Source organism: Panthera leo, chromosome A1 (genome assembly GCF_018350215.1).
Source record: "Panthera leo isolate Ple1 chromosome A1, P.leo_Ple1_pat1.1, whole genome shotgun sequence".
Classification (NCBI taxonomy): Eukaryota; Metazoa; Chordata; class Mammalia; order Carnivora; family Felidae; genus Panthera; species Panthera leo.
Window position 1 is genome coordinate 19,823,378 of NC_056679.1, and position 15,769 is coordinate 19,839,146.

The following is a 15,769-nucleotide window of genomic DNA, read 5'->3' on the forward strand; positions in this document are numbered from 1 at the left end:
TCTTACAATGCTGTCACCAGAAGGCAGTTGTGATGTAGCTGTACATGTGCAAAATTCATGGTTATTCCTGGTGGCAGGCCTAGGCAATTGCAAACCCTAGACATTTCAGTCAACCAACCATTTAGAGAGAGGATATAAATCCTGATTGTGGTCTGAAAACTTTTTCACTGACATCTTCTAGTTGGATCAAGAAAGCATGAGTATCAAAACTTGTAGAATAAAAGCCTATGGTTTGGAAGAAAATACTGAAGACAATAGTGGAGTATTCTTTTATAACATGTTCCATTGTTAAAGCTCCTGGTTGGTAGAATTCCAAATATTGTGGAAAAATTCTAATCGATAAAAAAGCCATTGTGTCATAGTTTAATTAGCACCTTTTTCTTTCAGTGTTCCAAAAATAATGGCATTTCTTAGAACCCATGGCGTCTCAGAATTGGTGAAATATGGTATGTAACCTTGCATTTTCAAACCAATCCTCTTAAGACAGGTCTTATTATCATGCTTGGTGTTTGCTGACTTATCATAATAGTGCAGTCTCATTATGCTGGTCTGTCTTCTGTCTTTCCATTAGATTACAAACTCTATGACCTACCATAGTGCCTGTCACATAGTAGGGATGCAATTAACATTAATTGAAAGAATTACAGCAATGGTCATGCTCTTTAGCTGGAGAAACTGCTCCACTGTGATTCTAATTCTCAATTTGGTTGTGTCTATTTCCAGGACTGATCTTGAATCCTCTGAGCCATCAACTGTTACTGTGAAATACTGCTTGTTGGAAAGGTTTAATTTCCTCTTCAGAAGTAGTCCCTTAGTAGCATTTTTTTCCCTTGAGGATTGATTAGGATGACCAAAATTAAATCTCTTTATATATGTAATATCCAAATACATTCTGCTGTCTAGTTTCACATCTCAATTTTTATGCTTATTACTTCTTGGTTTTGCGTGTGTGTGTGTGTGTGTGTGTGTGTGTTTTCTTTTCTTTTTTAATGTTCTCAACCTGTCAACATCATTGACTACTGTGATCTCAAAGAGTAAAGCAGAGAGCTGAGAAAATGGTAAGACAGCCAAAACAAACTTTGTTAGGTTACATATGAGGAACATTGGGTTCATCTGATTACTCTGTTCAGATGGCACATCCAGATACCGTAAGCCAAGTCCTTGGCACATAATTATTTTTAAACTGTGTTATCCTGCTTAATTGGTTTAAAATAATTTAGCAGGGTGCTGGTTGGCTCCTACAAATGAATCTAATTCATCAGTTCTTAATTGTTAAAATAGCCCTATTTCGACAATTTAGGCTATTGTTGAAGCCAGAGTCGCCACTCCTTCAGAGGCTTTCATATAATTTATTCATTCCCTTTTAAATTGGAGCCCTAGCATTAGGCAGCATTCCTTTAAAAAACAACAACAAAGGGCAAATTTTCTCCCACATACCTCTTCTGACCAATGTCCTCCCAGAGAAACCTTCCCTAATCCCCGAGACTGCAACAGCACAGGATTTAGCGCACATACTCCCAACTCATTCTCCCTCTAGCATTGCAAGAGCTCACCGTTTTTTCACTGGAGTCTGATGAAATAGTTGGCTTACATTTAGGGGCCATGTTTTAGATAAATAAGCCTGCATAAAACCAGAATTGTTCTAGAATCACAGAGATTGGAAATCTCTGGTACTATTTAGTTTTCTTTTTATTTTTTGTCAAACATGGTTGAATTCCTGCAATTTAAATAAGCATATGCTACGAATCCACGGTTATCTATACTAGTGTCACATTTATAGTTTTTTTCCCCCTTTACTTTGCAGATTTATTTAAGAACTTCTTTTAAGAAATGTAATAACTCTAAGGGTATGTGAATTTTTAAAGTTACTTAGTGTGTACTACTAGCTGTAGACATATACATTATTTTTATACTTGAAGCATATAGTTCTTAATCAGCATTATTTATAAGATTCACCTAAAGAGCTTTATAAAAAATGAGATGACCAGGGCCCATCCCAATTCTACTGAATCACCTGCCTCTGGGTATGGGGATTTGGTGCATTTTTAACTCTGTGGGCAATGCTGATGTGCATTTCCTGGCCCCAAACCGACTGCTTTAAGCCATCATCAACCAATAGCTTAATTGTCAACCAGAGTCACTAAGAATAAACTTGGCCTATTTCACAATTCTGTCTAGGGACCACTCGTCAATGCTTCCTGGTTTCTGATTGCCTCTTGATTTGCTGCCTATATATGTCCTGATTTCTTTCTTGTTCTGCCTCTGGCCTTGCCTTCCAGCACTTCTGGGCTTCTGAACTGGAAACCTGGTCTTTGATCTCAGAAGCCATCATACGCACAGGTTCTGGTTCTATGCTCTAGGTTGGCTCTTTGGACTTGGCTCTCCTGATCTTTGCATCTAACACTGTCTCTACCATACATCTCCATTTATGACAATCTGCCAACTCCACTGAGTCAGGGAAGAAAGAGCCATGATGTCTCCATAGGAAATGATTTCAAATAATTATAACAGGGAAAGTCATTATTAATGCATGCTCATGTACTTCAGTAGTTGAGTTTGATTTCCTTCAAACACTGCTTTGTCCTTAGTACCCCAACTAAGAATTGTAATTTATATGGAAAAAAAAAATCCTTAGTCTGGAATAAAGGCCCTCTACTGTCTAGATCTGACCTACCTTTCTGGATCTTAATACTATTCTTCACATACTAGTGCTCCAGCTCAGCTGAACTACACTGTTCCCCAGGAAGCCCCTGGCACTGCTGTTAGCTTCCTTTCTTCGCTACATTTTCAATGTCGAAAAGGACTTTTTCATCAGCAGCTGCCTCTTGCTTTACCCACATAGTCAAATCCTACCAATTCTTTGAAGCAGTGTTTCTCAAACCTGAGTAATGCAAAGGAAATTCCTGTCATTCTAGAGAATACATATTAGGATAGGCAGGAGTCCATGGACCAGCTTGAAAAGCACTGGTAAACAGAAGGCCAATTCTATGAAAATCTTTCATTTGCAAATTATCACTTTGAAAGAAAAATGTTGTCTTTACAACTGGTGTAACAATTTGTATATTGTCATTAAAATGAAAACACACATTTTAAAGTCTCAAAGAACTCTTGATTTTTTATCTCCAGATCTAGGATCTCAGAGAAACGTGGCTTTAAGGAACATCTTAAATATACTGGCCCTGGAAAATGTTCATCACCCAAGGGTAATACATTTTTCTCTTTTCTGAATTATTTAGCATCTAATCACTCTGCCTTGTAGTAGCTAATAATATGTATGTAGTATTTTTCTAAAAAAAACCATAAGCTCTTTGAAGGCAGGGTCCACATTTTAATCATTTTAAAACTCCACTGGTCCTCAGCAAATATTGGATGTAAGACCTGTATTCCATCTTATTTTGTAGTCCAAATCTCTTAAAAATCTCTCTTCTGTCGTACATACTCACAGAACAGCGTATGACTGAAACAGCCCTACTATAAATTCATAAGAAGTTCAGAGGTTGTCCTAAGTATTAGGAAAAAGTCCAAGTTATGAAACTCAAGATTTTAAAAAAGTGCTACAAAACCGGTCTCTTTTGTGTTGAGACTGATAGGAACAATTTCATTAAATGATCAGCAGGCAAATAAGAATTTCAGGATAAAAAATAAAATCGAAATGTAAGGCTGGCAGGAGAGGCCCTAAAGACATCTACATAGTCTTTATAAGGGTTGTGTGCCTCTAACACACAGGCACGGTCTTCAGTTTTTCAACTAGTATATTTGAGTGAACAGTGTTCCTCGGACATTTAAGAAAAGGATTCAGTACTTCGGGCAGGGTGAATAGGGGTTTCGTTTAACCAAGAACGACTTCCCGCATACATTATTCGGAACCAGTCTTAGACACAGCATGCAGTGAAAGGGAAGAGCACTGGCAGGATTATGAGGAACCCACTCTGTCACCTAGGCAAGCTGAAATCAGTTTTTCCATTTAAAAAGGAGTTCTTGGTCTACGGTTTTCTAAGGTCCCTTTTAACTCTGAAATTGACGTTCTTTGGTCCTAAGAAAACTCGGCTTGACAGGTTATTTGGTAGAATCGTCCCCCCCCCCCCCCCCCGAGAATAAAAAGCGCAACAAACTGTTTATCGATATTTGAGTCTTTCCCCATGTCCTTTAAAGGGCTGAGTTAGGAAAACAGAAGGTTAATCCTCTTTTTGTTGGGTCCTCCACCGAGGGCTCCTGGTGTGCTCCGGGTCCAGCCCTCACCCTAGGTCGCTCCCCAAGGCCGAGCGAGACTGCGGGCGAAGCTGGCCTCTCATCCCCACTCCCCGCCGGGAGCGGTGGGACTGGCGGAGATTAGTCCCAGGTCATAAACAACCTCTCACTTCCCCTCCCCCGCCCCGGGCCCGCCCGCGCAGGGGCCGGCCCTCCCAGGCCTAAGGAACCTCCTCCGGCGACCGCAGGCCCCGGAGCTCTCCTCGGAGGGAAGACCGCGCGGGCCGGCCCCCTTCTAAGCGGGTATTTGATTACTTTAGTCATCCCCTCCTCACTCGCCCTCGGGGGAAGGGGTTTGATACAGCGACCTCGCAAGGGGAGGTGAGGCCAGCCTCCATTTCCCTTCCTCCGACCCCTATCACCTCCAACAGCCAAGGAGAGGCCAGCGGCACTGACGCGCAGACTCACATCCGCGGCCGCCCCGCGCGCGCCGCCGCGGCCCCCTCCCCCACGCCACGGTCTTTCCGCGGTCGGTCCCCGCCCCTTCCCGGAGCCCGCCTCCGCGTCTGCTGGCCCGCCTGCTCGTCCCTTGCGCTCGCTCTCGCGCGCACCCGATGCCCCGCCTCCGCGCGTGCTCAGTAACTGTTCCCGGAGCCGGCCTACAAGCTTCCCCCGCCCCTGAGCTGTTTGAATATGCTAATGAGGAGCTTGGGATTAGCCAATAGGATAACGGGGCGGTGCGTCACGTGGCTCGAGGACGTGTCAAGGGGCGGAGCCTCTGCAGACCCTGCCCGAGTTAAAACCGGAGTGTGAGAGAGAAAAGCGCTTCAGTAGCGAGAGGGGCTGAGAAAGTGGTGACACCGCCGGGGTGCGGAGGGAGTCCCTGAAACTTCTCCCAACAGCCCCAGGGCCAATCTCCCCTCAGCCCACTCCCCTCTTCGCCAGCTCCCAGGTCCCCACTCCCTGCACCGGGGGTGGGGTGGGGAGCCAGGCCCGTCTCCCGCTGGGACACACACAGGGGCCGGGAGCGGGGACGGGACCCCCGAGGCGGGGGGGACGGACCGACCGACCGACAGACAGACGGCCGGGCGCCCGCCCCAGCGGGCAGGCAGGCAGGAGGAGGCGGAGGCGGGGGTACGACGGGGAGGACTGGGTCTGGGGAGTTTCCTCTCAACTATCGGGGGAGAAACTCCCCGCAGCCGGAGGAAAGACCCAGACGGTGTTTTCCTCCCGGGGGCCGCGCTCCCCCGCCCCGCGTAGCGGCGGTCGCCGCCGCCGCCACCGGCGCCTCCACCTCTACCATCTCCTCTTTCTCCACCTCGGGCCCCGGTGTCCCTGGCCAGCACTATGCCCATCTTACTGTTCCTGATAGACACGTCTGCCTCTATGAACCAGCGCAGCCATCTGGGCACCACCTACCTGGACACGGCCAAAGGCGCGGTAGAGACCTTCATGAAGGTACCGACTGACCGAGCCCGGGCGGCGACCCGGGCCCGGCGACCCACGGGCGGCAGGGGTGGGGGGGGAGGGTGGCCGGGGGCGGCGAGGCGGAGGTGTCGGGGACCTGACTGCGGGAGCTGCCGGGCTCGGGGACCCCCTCCCCCACCGCGCGGGCGGGCGGGCGGGCGGGCGCTGCGAGCCGGGCTCGGCCCAGGCCCGGGCTCCAGGCGGTGTGTGGGGGCCGATCTGTGTGTGGGGGGCGGCGTGGAGGGGTGGCCGCTGCGTGTGCGGTACTGTGGGGGGGGGGCGGCGGGGCCGCTCGGCGCCCCTTCGCATCGTAACCTCGCTTCTGTGCTTCCCTCTCGCCCGCCCTGTTCCTTCTCCTGTCCCCCACCCTCTCTCCCGCAGCTCCGTGCCCGGGACCCTGCCAGCAGAGGAGACAGGTATATGCTGGTCACTTTCGAAGAGCCGCCCTATGCTATCAAGGTAACAGCCCTCGCCCTCCCCCTTCCCTTCCCTGTTCCTTCCTCGCTCGCCCTCCCCGCCCCCCCATTCACCCTTCATTATGCTCCCCTCCCCCACCCGCTGTGCTCCAGGCGCTGAGGTCTTTTCCCCTGCGGGCTCCCACCCCCTCCCCCGCTCCGGAGCGTCCTGGCGCGGCGCGGAGTCGCTGGGCCACCGCCGTCCCCTCCCCAGCCCGGCCCGGCGGCGGCGGCGGCGGCGGCGGCGGCGGCGGCGCTGCGATCAACATGGCCGACATTTCCCCTCCGCGGCGTGAGCGGCAGCAATGAACTGTGGGGGATATTTATTCAAGTTAGCCCCAGTGACAGCCGGGCCCGGCCGCGCCGAGCCCGGGTTTGCATTAAAGGGGACTCGGCCCGGGGCTCGGCCGCGCTCGCCCTGGTTGGCGAGCGAGCCGGGTGGGGGGCTGCGGAGCTTGGTGTTCGGGTTCTTCCTCACAGGGCCGCGGGCCGGTGGGACAGCTGCAGGTTAACTTCCGAAGTCCTGCCCACTTCTGCTTTCCACCAGTACCTTTTGCATGCCCAAATCTTGGGTAGTAGGTTCGGGAGTAAATTCCCCAGGGAAGTTATAAAGTATTAAGGCTGTTAGCCACCAAAAGCTGTAGAGCAAGCAGGTTTATCCTTGGCCACCTTTGAAGAGAGTTTCCTTGGCGGTGATACGGTATTAACACGTTAATCTAACCATACTGTAAAGTGAAGCAAAGCAGCTCCTTGGCGAACGGCATATTGTAACGGCTGCCCATGTGTACATGGCTTTAAAGGATGAAAAAAAAAATTCTTACATTTTCTTTACAGGCCGGATGGAAGGAAAACCATGCAACGTTTATGAATGAACTGAAAAACCTTCAGGCTGAAGGACTTACGACTCTTGGCCAATCCCTAAGGACAGCTTTTGATTTATTAAATTTAAATAGATTAGTAACTGGCATAGACAACTATGGGCAGGTAGGTTGAATATTAAGGTGGAAAAACAGTTGATTTTTCTTTTTGTGGAGAAACACTGTCAAGTCCAAAACCTATATAACATGAAATACAAGTATGAAGCATTTCAGATTAAAGTACGATATGCACATAATACAAAAGTGAAACTGACCATATTTTACTGGCTTTAAAGCCCTCATTTTTTTTTTTTTTCTTAAAATATATTTGTATTCAGAATTAGAGTCTGAATTTTTGTGCTGTAGCATTGACATGAATTTGGTTTTAATCCCTTGAAGTTCACTCAGGTTATAAAAGGGGAAAACTTTCTGCCTCACCACGCTCAGTTTCTGTGATAGTGTACCCACAGGCAATTGTGCAACTCCTGCAGTGACTTCTGGACACTAGTTGACTAGTGGTTTTACTTTTTTTATTAGTAAAAACATCAGAGGAATTTTTGTTTTTGTCGGGGTTTAATTTAACCATATTTTATAGTTATTCTGAAAGGTAAGATTTTCATTGGAGTGCAGTAACTGAGTGCATTAACATTTTTCAGCTCTTGAAGCATCCACAGTAAGCATCTATGCAGGAAGAATTCTGAATTCGCTTCTGAATTAAATCATGGGTCCAGAGGCTGTTATTATTTTTGAACTCCATACTTTTGGAAAAGAGGCTTTTTGAATTTTCTTTATCTCTCCCCCCCCCCCCCCCCCCCCCAATATGATGGTTCACTATGAAATAAGGCAAAGTAGTCCATTGTAATTTTTGAGATTGCTGACCAGGAAAATTAAAGATACTGGTGAATGTGTAATGTTACACATAACAAAGGAATATTAGTTCCAAGTTTAATTTTTAAGTTGTAGTGCAGAAACATTATTGCCACAAATGATACATTTAGGAATACATTTTGTTCTTTTCTCAAGGTCTGTGAGCCACAATTTTCATGAGTTTGACAAATTTCAGGAAAATTTCCAGTGATTATAACTTTTGGTTGCTTTATATAGGAAGAAACAGAATTATTCCCTTGTTTTAGAAATGTTTATGCTTTGCTTAGTGGTACCTATTGGGCACCTAAACATTTTTGGAAAGGGCTGAATATAATCCTATAGCATTTAAGTATACATGATTCAGAGTCATTTTGTTCTAGTTCTACTGAATTGCACCTCCATTGTTTAATTCAGTAAATGCTTGTTTTCTTACCACATAAATCTTTAAGTTTTTCTACCCTGTTTTATTTTGCAATATTTGTAATTTAGGTAGGTTTGTCATGAACTTTTTCCGCCAAGAATCTGTAAAATAGATTTCTTACCCTTTTCTATTTCTTTGTTATATGTAGTGATATACAGGCCTATTGGTGAAGGTTTTGATCCAAGCTTCTTTGAGTTCAAAGACAAATTTGAAACTTGCCATTATTTGGTTACTCTTAATTTGGTTGTCCGGGTGTCAATGTATGGAAGAACTGTTTCCTATTTCTCTGCATCATATTTCATAAGGCATTTACACACATTTACCTCCTGCCACCTATTAAAAATATTTCTTAGGGTGCTTCTTTAGAGAAGCTGATTGTCTTGGAGAGGCTGAGGACATTTGCAATTTAAACTTGTATTTTCCTTTTCCCAGTTGCCATCTTCCACCAGAGAATGCTTAAGTTCTTATCTGTAAAGCGTTATGATGTTTGAGGTTGAAGGTGGTCCTGCTGGGCTGTTACCACTTTGACCAAGAGAAGAGCCTGGAGATTAGGATGCTTTTGCATGTTCGGATTTATTAATTCAAGAAGGGGGAGGGATAATGCTTCTCAGTTATTTTGATGAGTAAGCAAGGATGCATGGAGTAGTACTAGTGCTTATGTCCTGAATTGGCACATAAAAATGAGACTAGCATTAAAATAATTGAGGAAGCCATAATTTTCAAATGAAAATGAGTAAAGCACTTAATTAGAAGAAAACATCTTCCCAGAGATATTTCTCACCATAAGTCTTTATTTTGCTGATTTAAATATTACACATTTTCTGTTAAAGGATAGATTATCAAGAATTTTGGATGTCTCAAATACTTAACACTAAATATAGTTCATGTATTTTCTTTGTTAAGAGTACTTTGTGTTTGCCTGTTTTCTGTGGAATAGTTTTATTCTGTAACCTGTGTTTTTACATAAATACTTCCCCTTTCATACTCTACAAGCATCTGTAGGACCCACAGTACTAAATACTTGTATATAATTTTAGTACGTGAAAGGAAATGAGATAACATGAGCTAGATGAGAGGGACAGAGCATATTTTTAGAGAGCATCTAAAAACATTTATGTACATTTCTGAATGACTTTCTTAAATACCTAAATGTGGATGTGTATGTATATATATTAGATACCCCCATAGCTACTCCCCCCCCCCCCACATACATGTACATATGTGATTTTCAATAACTAATCCCAAGGATATTTTCAATGTCTGTATTGCTTTTGTTAAGTTAGTAAGTATATCTACAAATAAATCGTCTTTGAGATGTTAGTAATTAGGATACTAACAGACTTTGTAGGGTGTAAGTAAGGTTAAAGTAGCTGAGAAAAAAAAACACATCTTGGTGATTGTTTTCTTCAAGCACTTTGGATATCCCAGTAAAAACTTCCTTGCGTATAGAAGTCCGTATAAATATTTAATTTTGAAAATCTGTACCATTTGCTGATATTTCTGCAATCATGGAACAAAGTATAGCTTCTTTCTAGTCTTTTCCTTGGATATTATAGCAACACTTAAATTGCTTATCATTGCAGCTAACTGTGACACACGTGTTTTTTACATGTATTCACCAGAGTTTCAAATAATGCTGATCTTTTGAGAACCACCGAAAATCTGATGAAGAGAATCCTTGAGCAGTACCTAAAAGCAGATACAATATGTGTTTAATTTTTTAAAGGATTTTCAATGCCAAGTTTTACCTCATTTGAAAAATAGTAACTTTTTAGACAAGATCAAATTGAATGAATCTTAGGGAGAAGAATTTTAACCAGTTTTTTCTTCATCATAAATATTTGTGAACTTAGCAAATTCAGGTAGAGTTCTAATACTACTTTTTTCCTTTTACCCAGGCAGTATCTATTTAGTACTAAGGTAGTACAAAATACAGGCTTTTCTTGTAATGTAGGTGAAGTAATGAAAACTTGATTCCCATTTGGGTTTTTTGTTTCCCTTAGGCTGTCAAGAAATATATTACCAGTAGTTTTATATTTATTGACCTGTAGACATTTTTTTCAAAAGAAAGTAGATTTTTATACTGGAACGTGCTTCTGTGCTGAGTATGAACTGGAAAGAGTGGTGAATGGTATTTTGTAAAATTTTTAAGTCCATGAACTTTTTTCTTTTTTTCCTAATTTTTAAATTGTGGTAAAAAAAAAAAAAAAAAGAAAACCCACATAATATCAAATTTACCATCTTAACCGTTGTTTGTTTGCTTGTTCGTTTATTTAAGTAATCTCTATAACCGTGTGGGGCTTGAACTCAACCCAGAAATCAAGAGTCCCCTGGTCTTCCTGCTGAGCCAGCCAGGTGCCTGCTGTCTTAATCATTTTTAGGTGTACAATTTGGTAGTATTAAGTATATTCACACTGTTTTGCAACCAGTCTCCAGAACTTTTTCATCTTTCATAACTGAAACTTTATACCAGTTGAACATAACTTATTTTTTCCTCCCTCCAGTCCCTGACAACCACAATTCTAATTTCTATCTCTATTTGAATACTCTAGAGATGCCTTATATAAATGGAATCATACAGTGTTAGTCATTTTGTGACTGGCTTATTTCACTTAGCATAATGTCTTCACCATTCATCGCTGTGGTAGCTTATTTCAAGATTTTATACTCCTTCTTAGGACCGAATAATAATTCATTGTATGTATATATCACGTTTTGCATATCCATTCACCCATGATGGACTTTTGGGTTTCCACCTCTTGGCTATTTTGAATAATGCTGCTATGAACAAGGTGTGCAAATGTCTCTCTGAGATCCTGCTTTCAATTCTTTTGAATATATACCCTGAAGTGGAATTGCTGGATCCTGTAATTTTATTAAATTTTTGAAAAACTCCTCTATTTTCCATAGTGGTTGCAATTGTTTTATATTCCCACTAACAGGGCACAAGAATTGCAATTTCTCCACATGCTTGTCAACACTATTTTCTGTTTTTCTGATTTTGGCCATCATAATAGATACAAGTGATATCTTACTGGTTTATTTGCATTTGCCCAATTATTTATATTGAGCATCTGTTCATATGCTGGTTGGTCATTTGTATATTGGTTTTGGAGAAATGTCTGTTTAAGTTCTTTGCTTATTTTTTAATTAAGTTATTTGGTTTTTGTTGTTGTCGTTGAGTTGTGGGAGTTCTTTAAATATTTTGGATATTAACCCCTTACCAGATACATGATTTGCAAGTTTTTCTCCCATTTCATGGGTTTCCTTTTCACTCTTGATTGTGTCCTTTGATGACAGAAGTTTTAATTATTGATGGAGTCCAGTTTAATTTTTCTTTTGTTGCCTATGCTTTTGGTATCCTCTCCAAGAAATCATTGCCAAACCCAATGTCTCTGAAGCTTTCCCCCTATATTTTCTTTTAGGAGTTTTAGTTTTAGGTCTTGCATTCAAGTTTTTAATCCATTTTGACTTAATTTTTGTATATGGTGTATGGTAAGGGTCCAACTTCATTCTTCTGCCTGTGGACATCTGGTGTTCCTAGCACCGTTTGTTTGAAGAGACTCTCCTTTCCCCCATTGAAAGGCTTTTGGCCAGTCCTTGAATTTCTTATAAACCTCTTAAACTTATCTTCAATAATTTTTATTGGCTCATAGTTCTTACTGATGGATAGGGGACTCTACAGTCAAATTTGCTTAAAAGTTTTTTCTCTCCATCTTTTTTAACTGGATAAAAGAAGCACAATGGCCAGGAATGTGAAAATTGGAATCCCAGTCCTGACCTTGATATTGAATTACTGTGTAACATGCTTTACCACCCTGTGCCTCTGCTTCTTCATATTCCAGATTACTAATAATGAAGCCATTGTACTGTTATTATAGAAATGATTAGAGGTTTAAATGGGATGGTATATTAAAAATGTACTTTCAAACTTGTCAAGTGCCAAGGAGACACAAAGCTTTTTTTCCCTCAATAGGTTAGTTTGTTTACCTCTAGTTTTCTGTTATTTTTTGACCTTAAATTTGAAATTTTGGTTATAAAAATGTGGTGATTTTTAAAGCAGAATTTTATTACATGCTTTGAAATCTAACAGCCTATTAAATATGTATTTTTTTTTCCCCTTGGGCTTTGTATTGCTTCCTGAGAAAGCAGTGTGGAAAGTAAATACTATCACTTGGCCGAATTGTCTTAATGGCAGTGATAAATATGACGAAGCATAGGGATGGTTTGTAAGGTTCAGATAAGTCAGAAAGTCATTCTTTTTTGTAGGAATACAAGTTAGAGAAGAAGGGACCTTTACATAGAACAAAAGCACATGTTGTAGGATTCTCTCAAATGGGAGCTCCCCCTAGTGCGTTTAAGATGAGATTTACACAAGTTTGTTTTGCAAGGGACCTTTGAGGAACACCTCTGTCGTATATCAAGGGATATTTTAATAAGGTTTGAGCTTAAAGTAGCATGAAGTGGGTATGATTTATTTCCTATTGAGTATTAGTTTTAAAGGTGGTAATTTAAATGAAAAATTTTAAGACCTAGATTTTATTTTCTTTGAAAACACTTACTGTCACTTTTCTTCATAATATGCTCTAAATCTGTTTTCTGAAGGATCAAAAAATTGCTTTGTCATGATCTTTCAAAAGAAAATGAAAAAGGATATCCAAAGGACATTATTGCATTCTTAATTAGAAATTACTGTGTAATTCTTACTGTGTAAGAAATTATAAGTATAAAAAGCAAAAAATAATAGGTTTTACTTCTTCAAAGAGAATTTTATTTTCCCTTCATGCAAGGGAATGTCAATAATTACATATTAAATTATGTACAACTGAAAATTAAAAGGCTGGGAACAAATGTAATATTTGAATGAAAGAATTCTACTTTTCAAGTATTTTAAGTTGATTTAAGGTCATTTGTGGTCAGGAGTAAGGAAAGAACTGTTTAGACACGTTCATGTCATAGGTTTCTACAAAGAGATTGTGCAATATTTTATAACTTGAAATTTCTTTAAATATTTAAAATAACCCTTAGCCAATATAACCCTTCACTCAAGTTTCTAACGTATATGTAAAATCATCTTGGTGGTCTTTTTTCATTTGCTTCAGCAGTGCCCATATGTTACTAGCCCTGTGTTCTTTCATTTAAAAAAAAGTATTGCCCTTATGCAGACTTAATTTTTATTTAGCAGTGTTATTAATTTTCTTAATTTAAACATGGTCCCAGACCATAGACAAAATACTAAAGTTTTTTGTTTCTGTTTTAGTTTGTCAGAAGAAGCAGATTCTTTTTCCCCCAACTTTTTTATTGAGGTACAACTTAAATACACAAATCTTAAGTGTGAAGCTTAGTGAATTTTTATATACGTTCTTGAGAACAAGATTGAACTTTTGTATCTCCTGACAGAAATTTTCATTGGACTTTATGTATCATTATGACTTTTGTTTTATGGGACTTTAGAATTGCAAGTGCTGTTAGAAGTTTAGTCCATCTTCCTCATTCTATACATGAAGAAAGTAAAGCCCAGAAAAGTTTAGAAGGCTGATTTCTTTACACTTATGAAATATTTTAAAAGATTAAAAATGGTTATGGAACAGTTATACAGATTTTTTTATTAGCAACTTGTATGTTATTAAAGAACAAATTTTATTTACAAGTGTAACCAATAGATATAAGTCCCTTTTTAGGGGTATGTCTGTGGTTCTCTACTGGAATATGCTTTCTTTCAATTCCTCTGGTGAAAACCAGGCAATTCATTTTGCCAGTTTGTTACATTTAGCCTTTCTTGTAACACTATGAAAATACTGTTATCTGCAGTTGGAGTTCCTCCCCACTCCCTTGGAAAAAAGTTAATATGAACGTTGGGGGCCCTGGGGTGGCTCAGTTGATTAAGCGTCCTACTTTCTGGTCATGATCTTGCGATTCATGGGTTCGAGTCCCGTGTCGGGCTCTGTGCTGACAGCTCAGAACCTGGAGCCTGCTTCAGATTCTGTTTCCCTCTCTATCTGCCCCTTCCCTGCTCACACTGGGGAGGGGGCAGAGAGGGAGAGGGAGTGAGACAGAGACAGAGAGAGAGAGAGAGAGAGAGAGAGAGAATATGAATATGAGACAGAATCCCAAGCAGGCTCCTCACTGTCAGTGTGGATTCGCTATGGAGCTCTTTGTGGGGCTCAGATTCCCAAACTGTGAGATCACGACCTGAGTGAGCCAAAATCAAGAGTTGGATGCTTAGCCTACCAAGCCACCTAGGCGCCCAGATATAAGATAATTTTGAAAACCTCTTAGCATCGTCTTTTAAGATTTAGAAAACTCTGATTGGTTCTATCTGTTCCCACTCCATCCGTGAGTTCAGGCCAGTCATGTAACCTCTCAGCCTCAGTTTCCTCATTAGGAAGATGAGGTGAAAGGATCTATGCTGCAGGATTGTGGTGAAGATTAAGTGCTATGGAATGTAATTTATTGTAACACTTACTCTCATTTTTATGAATTTCCTTTTATTTGCATTTTAAAAACTGGAATTGTGGGCACATGGTATGTTATACAGCTTTTTTCAGTATAAGCAGTGTGGTACAGAAAGAACCGCTTCATTAGAACTGGTCGTGCCTGGCTCTGCCACTTACTAGCTTAGGCTGTATTGACAAGTCCCCTTAGCCTCACTGAACTTCAAATCACTTATCCACCAAATGGTGAAAATAGCATAATTCTGGGGAATTTTTGTAAGAACTAGAAATATTAATCATTTAGCAAAGTGCCTGTTTGGCACATGGTAGGAACTCAGATGACGATGATTAACTGTCGTGCCCAATGTTATGTTAAACACTTAACAGGGCAAAGCTTTGTAATCCGAAACCTTTGACAGAAGTTCCATAACCCAACATCTATCCATCATAAACATCCTAAGAAGCTGGAATTAGCTAGCCAGTATTTCCAGCTAATGTAAAATTTTGTGCCATAAGGAACAAACATGATGGTTTTGGCTTTAAATTGAAGCTCCAAAAATATTTTCCCCTTGGTGTTGAAAAGTTTTTTCTCCAAAATCTCTTTCTTGTTCAAAAACAGTTTGATAACTTGTTTAATTTAATAAAGCAAACATGTTTTCCGATTTTCAGAGAAAGAAGGTTTTAATTTTTTGAGGAAACTTAGATCTGAGTCCATTTCTAGGGCTTTGTAAATAGTATATTTTAGAATACGAGTTGGTGTTGGTTGGGATGGGGTGGAGGGAGGATGTTCTTGTACAGAAGAAAGGTCAAATGTGAAATGTTATGATCCCTTTTATTATTTGTAATGTAGATTTATGTGGGAAAAATAGGATAAGCCTAGGAAGGATTTTTTTCTATATGATAATAGTTCTTTTTTAGAGCATACGTGATCTAAAATCCGATGATTGGTATATTGAGGTATAGTTGCACATAAGAAAATATTTTAACATAAGAATCTTACAATTAAGAGGATTATTTGTAACCAAGGGAAAATTTATATCAGGCTAGTGATGTCTTATCAAGATTTATTCTTGTTCCTAT

At 41.0% G+C, this 15,769-nt stretch overlaps 1 protein-coding gene across 2 annotated transcripts in view; it reads left to right on the forward strand.

Moving 5' to 3' along the window:
* The first annotated feature begins 4,377 nt into the window (after positions 1-4,377).
* The window catches only part of INTS6 (integrator complex subunit 6), an 89,869-nt gene continuing 78,477 nt past the window's right edge, over positions 4,378-15,769 (forward strand). Inside the window, exons 1-4 of one of the 2 annotated variants that reach the window (XM_042909466.1) lie at positions 4,378-4,491; positions 5,532-5,646; positions 6,037-6,114; positions 6,945-7,094. In XM_042909466.1, the coding sequence (XP_042765400.1) occupies positions 5,536-5,646; positions 6,037-6,114; positions 6,945-7,094 (339 nt within the window). In that variant the 5' untranslated portion in view covers positions 4,378-4,491; positions 5,532-5,535. The remainder of the gene's footprint in view (positions 4,492-5,531; positions 5,647-6,036; positions 6,115-6,944; positions 7,095-15,769) is intronic. The other variant, XM_042909544.1, reaches the window with a different exon arrangement.